At 35.2% G+C, this 13,040-nt stretch overlaps 2 protein-coding genes across 7 annotated transcripts in view; one reads left to right on the top strand and one right to left on the bottom strand.

The window, feature by feature from the left end:
- The window catches only part of Cmss1 (cms1 ribosomal small subunit homolog), a 341,586-nt gene that overhangs the window by 149,908 nt on the left and 178,638 nt on the right, over positions 1 to 13,040 (bottom strand). The window contains exon 1 of one of the 3 annotated variants that reach the window (XM_063224829.1): positions 3,969 to 3,993. The exons of the other annotated variants lie outside the window; for them this stretch is intronic. Within the exon in view, the coding sequence (XP_063080899.1) occupies positions 3,969 to 3,975 (7 nt within the window). The 5' untranslated portion in view covers positions 3,976 to 3,993. Of the gene's footprint in view, positions 1 to 3,968; positions 3,994 to 13,040 lie in introns of those variants that run through there. 3 annotated transcript variants of the gene reach the window in all.
- The window catches only part of Filip1l (filamin A interacting protein 1 like), a 243,707-nt gene that overhangs the window by 80,325 nt on the left and 150,342 nt on the right, over positions 1 to 13,040 (top strand). For 2 of the 4 annotated variants that reach the window (XM_063224824.1, XM_063224822.1), the window contains one exon: positions 1,949 to 2,021. The exons of the other annotated variants lie outside the window; for them this stretch is intronic. The gene's annotated coding sequence lies outside the window, so the exon portion shown is untranslated. The remainder of the gene's footprint in view (positions 1 to 1,948; positions 2,022 to 13,040) is intronic. 4 annotated transcript variants of the gene reach the window in all.

Genomic DNA, 13,040 nt, shown 5'->3' with positions numbered 1-13,040 from the left:
CCCATAGTTGATTCAAAAGGTACATACATTGCCTACTAAAGCCACTGTCAAAATATTAGTGAATTCTTTCCATTTCATCTAAGTATAATAAAGAATGGTAATATTCTATAGCCTGCACATTATAAATAAACATAGGCCAAATAACTTCTTACTGCTTCCATGAGTGTAGCTTCTCTCTAGACCATAAGTGAAGGATTAGTACACATCTGTCTCCTGGTTCTCCCTCCCTCACTCCCAGGGTCCTGGATATATTTTTGAGACAGTCTAGAAAAACCAATGCTGTGCCACATACATATCAGAAAATTACCTTTTCATAGGTGTTGTGTCTAAAATTACCAACATGCAGTCTTGCAATTTCATCGGGTGATGATGCAGATTTACTTTTTTAAAATAAGTATATAATGGGTTACTAATGTAAGCAAAATAAACCATGGAAGGTAAATAATAGAAGCTACAATTTTTCAATCAAATATCCATATTGTGAGTCTAGTTGTGGTTTCAAAGAAATCTGGATTAAATAACTGATTCACATATTTAAACAGGCTGGCTAAAAATTGGATTTTGGTACTATTTAGTCATACATAAAGGAGTCACTTTCACATTACATTTTTACATTTAGATAAATGAATTTGTTTTCTCTGAGACAGGTAGAATGGATACTTGACCTCTAATTACTAAAAATAATTAATGAAAGGAACAGATTAGGAGAAATGAGTAAGGCTGAGCCACTTCATATTCTCATATTATCAGTTGTTTGGTTGTCTTTTAAAATTTAATTCTGGTTTGTCAGAGAGGCACTTTATAAAATTCATTAAGTTATTTAATTTTCTGACTATTTAGAAAACTCTCATCTTAATATCTACTTTGCAGATTACTAGGAAGAATTTAGGGTAGAGCTGTTGAAAGCTGGTAAATATTTTGTTATAGGTAATTTAACACAGAATCCAAGTGAAGGAATCTGGGTCTCGCAGACTATGTTTTCTATGAAAGTTTTACAGTGTCACAAACATTAGTCATGACCATCAAGAAGATAACAGCAAGCTCTAGGAACTATGATTTTCAAAGGGATCTGGGAATGAGGCTCTGATGGAAACTTTCCAGAGCTTGTGGTTTTCCATTGGTTGCCACTTGATAGAGGTAAGGCAGGAAGACAAATACTTTGAAGGCAAATTCAGACAGTGAATAGTTCAAGACTGCAGCCTGCCTAGAAACTATAAGCCATGAATGGCCTCACAAACCACAGATGGAGGCATAACTGGTTTGATTGTTTAAGGGGCTGAAATCATTCTCATACGACGCTGTATGATGACTACACAGAGTAAAATTAGAATCTATAAAGTAAAGCTATTCAATAATATAGTTGGGGATAGTTTTTTAGGTTTCTGGCTCACTATTTCTCAGCAGTGGAAAGGGTATAGTGGAAACAATGTAAATTTTCATGTCAGAAAGCCATGGATTTGAATTTGGCATTGCTATTTTGTATTTGTGTGACTGAACCTAGATATCACCTTTCACAGAAGAGTAAGACCTACTTTGTAGGACTGCTGTAGAGAGTAAATAAGATAATAAATGAGCAGTTACTACTGAGACTATGTGGTTGGCAAAACCTATGTTAGATAGCAGCAGCTCAAAAATGCTTAATTATTATCATTATTTCATTAGTGCCATAATTACTTACATTCTGTTACAAATAATTACTACCATACATATGACTGTTACATGTGAGCTGACTTACAAAGTAGCAAAAGCTGTGTATTCACCTGCCTGTAAATCATTCAGGGTGTTTTTACAGGTCCTTTTTAATTTAAAGTTTATCAATATAGCCTTTATATCACAAAATAGGAATTTTTATGGGTTCTTTTAATACAGCAAAAGACATTTACAGTGTCATAAAGTAGTTTTTGCTACAGAAGAGTTCAGCTAACTGCCTCCTCCTTGCCTCAAACAGACTGCACAATGATTCACTGATGATGAAAACTCAGCTACCATCCCTAATAAAGTGGCTCTGCATCCCCTAAAGCGTAAGTTCCTTTGGTTCTGCGTACCTATGGCAACTTCTAAGTCAGAGACCCTTTTGTTTTTGCTTTTCTTCTCAAAGGCCAGTGAAAGCCTGCCTTTTATAAATCTTAAGAGAGTAAATGAAATAATCAAATGGACTCTTGAGTACCAACTGAGATTCCCTAAAGCAGAAACAAGGATCAGCGCAACCATCTACTCTTACTGCATATGCATATCCATGGGTAATTTTCCCTACCACATTTAAATCATCCCTGGTTCAGGTATCATATTTTGTCTTTTTGTCTTAACGTCTAGAGTCTTCCTCACATTTCATTATTTACTCCCTTCAGTCAGGTTTAGTAAACTGATCAGCAGGCCAAATCTGTTCCACAATTTGTTCTGTATAGTCTGGAAGAATGACTTTTGTCTTTTAAAATTATTTTAAAAAAAACAAAAAAAAATTGGTAATCCTATGAAAAAATAGTTAAATTCAAGTTTTCACGTCCATAAATAAAATTGTATTGGACCACAGCCATGTCCATTCATTTATGCATTATCTATGGCTGCTACAATGGTATAGTTGAAAAGTTATTACATACATTTTGATTGGAAGATAGCCTGCTCATTTATTTATGTATCTTCTATGGCTGCTACAGTGAGACAGTTGAATAGCTGCTACAGAGACCACATGGTTGGCAAAGCATGAAATACTTATTATATGACTCTTTGGAGAAAGTTTGTTGACACTAAAAGGTTCTTCTCTTAGAAAAAATGAAACAAACACATATATAAGATACACGCTTTGTTCTTCTTTTCTTTGCCTTCCTGTCCTAAACTCTTATCCTTGCAGTGGAAATATGGCCTATTCCTTGGCAGTGGAATGGAATAGTAAAAAAAAGAAGAGTCAAGAGTTGTGGGTCTTGGATCTTATTTTGATGTTGAGTTTTCATATTGACTTGGGACAATTTTAAGTACTTCTCTAGAACATGGCTTCTCCTCTTCTGGACTCTCAATTTCCTTTACTCTTGAAAACAAGTATCTGGCACTTTCTCATTGATTCACCATAATAATATGTGAAATCATCACACCAATCTCCTTCCTCACTCTACTTCCTAAATAAATCCAAGATTCATGTAAGCATTTTAGCAAGGAATAAATGAGTGTGTCTGAGCAAGGGGAAGTATTTTGATGAAAATTACTATTAATGTACTATGATAAATCATTTAAGTTTTGAAAAATCTATGGAAGCAAGCAGAATAGAGATTTTGGAAAACTTTCTAGTAGAATGACAAATGAAAATTTAAAACCCACTTTTCTAAAGCTACAGAGATTGGCCCTTACTTCAACCACCTCACTGCTGCAAAGAATAATTCATTATTATGGTCTCTGCTGAAGAAATAATTCATTTTGTTCTCCATTGAAGAAAGAGATAGGACAAATGAAGTTGGATCATTTGTTTTCTGGAAATTCCATATTATAAATATGGCATTTTAGTATATCGTGTAAAAATACTGACATCTGGGAAAATACCTTCTAAAATATAGTAGGGAAATAAAATGACCTAAAAGCTGTGCAATAGAACAGGCAGTATAGGCAGGGATCATTTTATGTTCAGAAGAAAGTAGTGGGGATACTTCTATTTAAAAAGACACTATCAGCTAGCTAGCTAGCAAATGTATTTCTAATGAAGCTAAGTACTGTAAAGTCAATTTAAGGTAAGATTAGCTATCTAGTTGCACAGTAAAGAAAATAGTTTACTTTAAAAATGATTTACACCTTATTGGGTTACAAAATGATCAAAGCTTTCATTATACCAAGGCCTTGCTACTGAAATGGGAGCCGGTTGACTTTATTATCATAAATATCCCTTTTGCTAACTCTATACTGATATGTATGATAGAGGAAAAGCAGTAGTTGCTGGATACTGGTGAAATGCAGATGGCTAAATTAGTTATGCGTACAGTGATTACCCATCATTCCAAGCTGGGCCCAATACTTGGAGTCTTGGCTTGGTTTTTTGTTTATACTGCATTACGAGAAACTTTGAACAGGCGCTCAGTGGAAAGCAGGTTCTGAGGAAAGAGTAGAATAGTTGAGACATATGTGAATGAGAACAAACAAAAATTTCTGAGAAGACAGATAACTACCCTGTTGCGGGTAAATATAATTAAAATTATCCAAAATCATTAAAATTAGAATTGGAAAAGCTGTTAGGGGACCTTAAGTATAAATTTCCTTTATGGAATATCAGCATGTACTTCAGAGAGCCTACTAGCTTAGTCTCTTTTGTACTACTGCAACAAAATTCCACAGACTGAGTAATTTATAAACCAAAGATTCTTGGTTCTGGAGGCTATGAAGCCCAGTATTAAGGTGCTAGCATCTGGCAGGGCCTTGTTGCTGCATCATCCCAGAGTGGGGTGGAAAGGAAAGCAAGCATGGGAAAGGAAGGATACTAATCTCACCCTTTACCAGGAAATCATTCCTACAATAACAGCAGGTCTCAACTTAGGATAGGAAAGCTTTCAGGACTTAGTCATTTCTTAATTAAAAGGCCTCTTAACACTGATGCACTAGGGAGTAACTTCCAAAGCATGAACTTTGTGGAAAAATTCAAACAATGTCAACTAGCTTGGCCCAATTATTCACTTCCATGGCAGGGATATCCCTTTCTCACTAACATAACTCTTTTGGTACAACTCTAACGTCTATATGGTCAAAATTCCCCAAAAGAGTGAACAGCATGGAAAATTAGAGATCCAAATTCTACTTTCAGCCCTGCCATTAACTCTACTTGTATGACTCGGAGCAAGTCTTCAGCACTTTCTGAGTCTCAGATTTTCTTTTATTTTTTTTCTGAAAAAGCAGTTTTCTCTGGTCTTTTAAAGTTCTGTATTTTTCTATTTCTCTACTTTCCAACATATACTACAGAAATGAAATGCAGTTGTGACACAGCTACAGAGTTGTTAAGTTTTTCTTATAGTTCTTACTTATGTCATTCCTGGGCTGCGTCTGCATTTGTCAAGATTTACTAAAAGTCATCTAAATACTTGGTCTCTATCTCAGCTTTCTAAATTATGTATTACTTGATTTTGCGTTGGCCATTAATATCTTGAATGATTTTATGACTCAAATTCTAATTTTCTGGTCACTAGAGAGCCTAGTTACAGGCTAAGCCACAAAATTCTTCTAATAGGCAGTTTGTTTCACAGAATTTTGAAGCTAGAAAAAATCATGAAAAATGTTTACTATCATTGTAGACTAAGCTAAGTCTTGCTTATAACTCATGAAATGTCATTAAACTTCTCAATATAGATTCTTATTTATGATCAGAAATAGACTGGAATAAACTTGAACTCAGGGAAAAGCTCTATCTTTTACACACTCCAATAAATTACATTTGGTATAGCCCAAGTATATATAGACTATATACATTTTTTTTCCTTGGTACTGGGAATTGAACTCATGACCTCATGCTTGTCAGGCAGCCACTGTGCCACTGAGCTATATCCCTGGCCCAAGACTATAGTTTTAGAAAACACCTCATCTTTTAATGGGAGGATATCTTTGCAAAGGGTGTAAATGCAACAGTAAAATCAATGAATATTTTGCATATTATTTATGTAATACAGTAGAAACAATTAAAAAAAACTGAATATAATTGTAGGACCTTAGTTCAATGAGCAAATATCATAACCTAAACCAGCAGTGCTATGTGATTTAAACAAAGCTTATTTTCCATAAAAATAATGTTTTGATTTAAATCTAAATGTCTTCCTAGAGCCTCATGAGATCATAGGCGGGACCTTTGGAAGGCGACTGGATTATGGAGGCTTGTAGCTGATTTGCTGTTAGGAGGAGGAGCTGCTTAGAAGCTTTGGGTCACTGTGGGCTGTGGAGGGTTTGTTTCTCTCCCAGCTCCTCCCCTCATTTTCTCTGCTTCCTGGCCACTATAAAATGAGCGCCATTTCCAATGCTATGTCCTTTGCCCATGCTGCCCTGTCTTGGAGCCAGTGGACTAGAAACTGAAACCTCTAAAATCTGTGTGCCAAGTAAACATTTCCTTCTTTAAGTTGTAGGTGTCAGATACTGTGTTTCAGCAAATCATTACATTTATTTTCAAGGCATTTAAAATTAATTTAAATATTTTTCTTACAAAAAGGTAAAAATACACATTTTTTCAGCCAAATAAAAATAGAATTTAAATAAAACATACAAGACATACAAAATGAAGTTGAATTTAGGTGATAAAACAACTGCTAACAATCAACTGACATAATGTAAAACATCACAGGGATAAATTTGTATGTTAAACTTTGGCAAAAAGGTATTTTTAAAAAACCATCACTGTAAACAGTTTGCGGTAATGATTTCTGGGTCTATTATAGCTGCTGTGATAGCTTTCAGAACCAATTCTTGAAGATACAACTTACTCTCATTTGTCATTATGCTGCTACTACTGACAAGAATCTAGAGATTATTTTCTAATTGGATAAACTGCCATAAATACTTCATCACTGGAAATGAACTGTTTTCTATCACTGTCCTTGTTTTTTGAGACTGGGTTTTGTTTGTTGGCCAGGCTGGCCTTGAACTCACAGTAATCCTCCTATCTCAGCCTCTCAGTGGTGGGATTACAGGCATGCACCACTAAGCCCAGTCCATCACTGTCTTTTATTTTACATTTTATAATTATTTGGTGCCTCCTAAATGCACAGTATTAAAAAATTAAACATTCTATAACTAGCAATAAATTTCCTGAGTCTTTGTTAAACTCTATTTTCCAACATGAGTCAAATCTACTCTATTTACCAGATAGATTATTGTGCTTATTATAAACTATAGGAAACAAAAAAACAATAGAAAGCTGAAACAACTGCCATCTCTTACCCGGAATATTACAAAAGCCTTCTAATTGCTTATCTTGAATGACTCAGTCACTGGATGAGAAGTGGAAGGCTTAAAGCTTACGTGCTAAGAGTAAGGCTGAAAAATGATGGCCTGGGTCATACAGGTTAGCTTGGCACTTTAATCAAATACTAAGCTTCAGTGTGTCTCACTTTTCCCACTTGACTATTTCAGTATATAAAAACTGTTACAGCTTCCTACTAACGTAAGAGTAACATAAAGTAAATACCTTGCCAAGTTTTGAAAGATTTGGTCCTGCCTACCCTCTAGCACCTTTTTAAATCCTCTTCTCCTCTTACTCTCCACTTTAGTTTCACTTGTTCTCTTTCAAAGTACGAATGTTTTCAACCCGAGTGTCTTTATGTAAGATTTTCCCTCTGTACCTGCTCTTCTCCTAACTCACCCCACTCTATTCTGTGTTGTAGGAAGCATGCCAAATTGTTCAAATGGTCAGAAGGCTGAAATAATTCACAGAACATTTTCCAAATTCTAAACAGCAATGCATTAATCAAAAAATATTGTTGAGGCATAAAATCATAAACACACATTGATAGTCAGCAGAGCAGAAGTAGGACCCAACATATACAAATGGAGTGGAAAAGCTCTTTTATGATTTATTGAGCAGGGCAGGTATAATGAGATAATCCAATGGTTTTACTAGAAAAGTATTTGCTTTTTTGTTTGACCCTAGACCAAAGAGATATAGGCCTACTTTAAAGAGTTTTGGTTCATTGAAGAGTTTTTGTTTGGTTCAAAGTTGAAAAATTTGTTTTTGAATGTTCATTCATTCATGAAAACATTTACTGGGTATCTGATATATGAATACACAAAACCATACAAAATGCTTACTCTTGCAGAATCTACATGCTGATGCACACATCAGGTAATAAAGAAAAAATTGTGTAAATATGCTAGGTCATGATATATGTTAAAGAGAACAGGCAGAGAAGGAGAGAAAGGATGTGTGTGTGTGTGTGTGTGTGTGTGAGAGAGAGAGTGTGTAACGTAAGTCTATATAGTGTGCAAAGGTGGCCTCACGGAGAAGATGACACTGGAGCTAAGAGTTTAAGGGAATGAGAGGGCCATAAATATACATAACAAAAGAGAGAATAGCAACAGCGAAGGTTATGAGGAAGAAATGAACTAATGAGCTGGTTTACTTCAAGAACAGGCAGGAGACCACTAATGCAATAAGATGAAGTCAGACAAACCTCATGTGTTATGGAGAAAACTTTCACTTCCTGATGCAATGGGGAGACTTTGGGGATCATAAGTAGAGGAGCAATATGATCTGACTTATGCTGCAATAAGGCCTGTCTGTAGGAAAAAATCTGAAAGCAGGGAGACCAGTTATGAAGCTATTGCAATAATCCTGGAGACATATGGTGATGACTTGGACAACAGTAGTGCAATAAAGATTCATAAGAAGAGGTCAGACTCTGAATATATTTTGAGAGTACAGCCAACAGGATTTCCTGATGGATTAGATATGGGTTTTGAAAGAAAGGAGTCAAGGACAAACTCCAAGGTTTCTGGCTTGAGCAAGTGGAAGAAAAGAGTTGCCAACATTTCAAAGTAGGAGATTTAATTTAATAATCCAGATTTCCGGCTTCCTTCAAAATGCTGGAATATCTGGGCAACTGCATATCTACACTTTTTACATGACAAAAATGAGCTACAGCTAAGAAGCAGCTGCCATACTGAGACAGGACACTGGCCCTTTGTTCACTATAGGTCATCCTACATTTTGTCATATATCTGGCTATTGTCAAAAGCAGATTTTTGCACATGCCTGATTCCTGCCTGCAGCTTGAGTTTATGGACCATGCACAGAGTTCTCTCTTATACACACTGTAGCAAAAATATAAATTTGCCTGCATACTGTCTAAACAAAGAGAATATATAACAAAGTATTTAAAAATAAGATATAGAAGACATAGGTATAGGAAAAGACTTTATGAACAAAACCCATATTGCAAGGGAAACATTATAGAAAATCAACAATTGAGATCCTATCTTATTAAAAAGCTTTTGTACAGCAAAAGAAATCGAGAGAAGAGACAACCCACAGAGTGGGAAATTCTTTGCCAGATGTTTCTGAGACAAAGGACTAATATTTAGAATATATAAAGAACTTAAAAAAAATCAAGCACTCCCCTAATTTAAACACTCGATATTTGGATTATACCTGAAATGAATAGATACTTCTCAGATAAAGAAGTACAAACAGCAAATAAATGCATGAAAAAATGTTCGACATCACTGGTCATGTGAGAGATGCAAACTAAAATGAATCTCACCCCAAAAAGAATGATTATTATCAAGAATCAACCAATAACAAATGTTGGTGGGGCTGTTTGGAAAAAGAAACCCTTCTCCACTGTTGGTGGGAGTGTAGACTATTGCAACAACTGTGAAAATCAGTGTGGAGACTTCCCCAAACACTAGGACCAGAGGTTCCATTTGACCCAGATATTTACCTTCTTGGTATCTTCCGAAAGAATTAAAAACATCATATCACAGCCATGTATGCACACCCTTGTTTATAGTGCAGTTTGTAATAGCTAAACCTTGGAAACTGCCCAAATGTGCATCAACTGATAAATGGATAAAGAAAATGTGTTTTTTATAGAATACTACTCAGTCACGAAGAAGGATAAACTCAAGACATCTCTAGCTGAGGACATACTCTTAAATAAAATAAATCTAACACACATGCATAAATACCGCATTGTTTCTGTGGTGTGAGAAAGCAAAAGTGTACATAGACACCAGAATACCAGAAAACTTTTCGTAAATAAGGAGGGGAAGAAGGGCTAAAACGAAGAGTAAAGACCACAGAAAAAAGAATTGAGATATATTATGTACAGACACAAATTCCCTATGATGAATGTGACCATTATGTGCACCGAAAATGTGTCATAAAATTAATTTAAAAAAAGAAATATGACAGAAAAAGGCAAGAGCTGATTTCTATTAAAATTACATTGAATAGCTGGAGGAAACCTGATAAAGATAAATGACTTACAATAGATACCAAGGCAGAGGACAGATAATTGTAAAAGATAGGAAAATAACTTGTAAAAGTCTAGGAAGATTCTTTCTATTGTCTTTGCTCTAGAAAATTGACATGGGAAACCATAGAAAATGCAATCATTAAGTGTAATTAATGTAAGAAAAATGTTAGGAAGTTGTAATCAGCAGACCTATAATCAAAGAAAAGGCCTTGGCCCTACATCAAGTTTTCCACTGCAATAGGAAACAAAACAAGAGCCACAGTAAATGTTACGGAGGCCTATCCTATCATTTAAAAACCATATGAAACAGACAACAATGACAAAGAAGCAACTTCCCTGGAAGAGGTAAAGGAAGCACACTGGGGTTAGGGTTTCAGGAGAGACACTTTCTCAAAAATTTTGCAAATCTTTGCTTTTCTGTCTGCTGAAGTAAGAATGAATTTACTTCTGCAGAGAATTGTAGATTAATCTCTACTAAAAAGTTCCCAAGAAGTAAATATTTCTTTAAGTATTACAGCTTTCTCTCTGCACCCCCCCTTACTAGATTTTTTTTAAAAAAAACAATTGATAAAAATTACTTGATAAGTAACAATAAATGTTAAATTTAACTCGGCAGGGAACACTGTGAATGAGAACATAAAATGCTTTGGTTTTTTGAGAGGAGGACATGCAAAGCCTGGGTAGTTCGATGTAGAAATAATAGTTTTCAATGGCAAGACCAGGCCTATAATTTTCTGCAGAACACCATGACATCATGGTTTATACGAGGCCAATTCCATAAATCAAGCCTTACCTAATTAGTGATTCTTCTGCTGATCTACATTATTAGAGCAAATAATTAAAATAGCCTAGGCAATAATACAAGCCAGATCTGTTTACAAAAATGTTTTTTGCTCAAACTTATTTAATCTTGCTACCACTTACAGATCTTTCACATTTAGTAAAGTGTAGATTTCTTTCAGCCTGACTTCACTTTCAAGGAATTCTTCAATTAACTCTATGTTGCTGTAAACTGTTCATCCAATGAGAAAACAATCTGTGGTTTCTGACTCTTCTGCATGCCAATGGCTGCCATCCATATTTGACTTTCAGACACACTGTCTCTTGAGAGCTGGGCTATGTTTGCATAAAACCAGCCAGTTGTCATAGCATTCTGATAAGCACTATAGAAAAACAAAAGAACAATATTCTGTGGTGACTAAACTGGAAGAATAACCAGTCTGAGAGTGAATACATTGGGAACACATACAGTATCCACACCTACCACCTGTGTGGGCCAAAAAGTGGCACATACTTTGCTTTCATCTGTGAGTGATCATTTTGTTCTCGGGGCCCATCTTTTTACCACCAATTCTTTTTTTTTTTCTCCTTCCCCTCTTCTTTGTAAATGATTAAAACAGGAAACTCATGAGAAGGTGTAGCTACTCTAACGATAGATGCAAGCAGAAATTTAAAAAAGCATGCACTGACTGACTCTGCAATGCTCATGATGTATTTAGTGTCAGATCTTTAGCCAAATATAGTGTAATAAAAAAGTATGATCTCAGAGGTGGGACTTCAATCCAAAACCTTGAATATTCTCAGCTTTTCGTATAAGCACCTCAATTCTCTTTGCCTCTTGAGGCTCATTCACTGATGTTTTTAATTTTTAAATAAGTGAAAATAACAACTGGGCAGTAGAAAATAACCATGGGAACAAATGGTGGAAACAAATGATGACTACTGAAGAAAAAGATCCTTAAGTTTTCTACCTATCTTAGCTGAGTCAGGCAGAATAGAATCCTTTCCTTTCTTTCTTCCTTTCTCTTTCTTTCTTTTTTTCTTTCTTTCTTTCTTTCTTTCTTTCTTTCTTTCTTTCTTTCTTTCTTTCTTTCTTTCTTTCTCTCTCTCTCTCTTTCTTTCTTTCTTTCCCCTATGCTTAGCCAATTCTTAATGCTTTTAACCTATAATCTTCCTATGCAACTGTTTGAGAAACTGACAGAATCAGACACCAAGGATGATATATGAAGCTCTCTTGAACGAATACTTAAGCCCAAAAGAAGATGCACGAGCTATTTTCCAAAATCATGGTCACATTGGTTCCATCACAGGATGGTTCCATAACTGTTGAAACTTTTGATCTTTCCAAAACAATGGAATAAATACTCTGGCAGAGTTATGCCATATATAGTAACCACACAGGCAGAGCCAGAGGAACACGAATAAATGCACAAGCCAGGTGAAGCCTGTGGGCTAATACTGAACTTGGCCCTAGGACTGTCCATGGAGAAGCTTAATAATCCAAGCTATACTCTCTAACCTCAAGACAGAACTGTGCTTTGACTCTCTTAAAACTACTGTTACTGAACCTGAATGAAAAAGACTTGTAGGATTCCTCAAAGTAACTCAAAGATATTTGATATCATTCTTTTCTAATGGTTTCCCTTTCAATTTTTATTTTAAAAATTTTAAAATGTTTACATGAATTTTATTATGCATTTTTGGTTAAATGCTTTGTGGAAATATGAAATGAGTATAACTACATCTATCCCTACCGCTCTCCAAAAAACAACAGAAACGATGGAACTAACCATCTAGGTTATTGATTCTTCCTTCTCCAAAAGAAGGACAGAGTTTCTTAAAGTATCAGATACTCTTTGTTTAACCTACAAATCAGTTTCTATTGAATTATAGCCTCTTCATTAATCATACAAGGAATCCCTAAAATTCTCAGAAGTTCTTGGAATACATGAAAAGGTTTGGAAGAGGAAGGGGAGGTTCTCTTTTCAGAACTTTCCCTGGATATTGAATTTGGATCTGAGATTTTAAAGTTACAAACAACCAAGACACTTGATAAGCAATTCACTGACTTGTTCAAGCAACACTTACGGGAAGGTCAGTCAACTTCTAAAATGGGGTCAATAATGTAGATCTTGCTTCTAGTTCCAGAGATCAAGATAACTCCTCTTCAGACTCATAGCCCTTTCTGACATATATAACAGGCTATGTAATTTTTAAATTAGATAATTAAAAATTTTAAGACCACTTAAAAATGTTAATAGTTTTTAATTTTCAACCTTTTAGTAAAAGTAGAATGAGATGTTATGTTCCTATCAGTTTAAATTTGTCTTTTAGACC

Source organism: Cavia porcellus, unplaced genomic scaffold (assembly GCF_034190915.1).
Source record: "Cavia porcellus strain 051 isolate PalLab524CR breed Dunkin Hartley unplaced genomic scaffold, mCavPor4.1 scaffold_15, whole genome shotgun sequence".
NCBI classification, from domain to species: Eukaryota; Metazoa; Chordata; class Mammalia; order Rodentia; family Caviidae; genus Cavia; species Cavia porcellus.
This window is presented reverse-complemented; position numbering and strand designations above follow the sequence as displayed.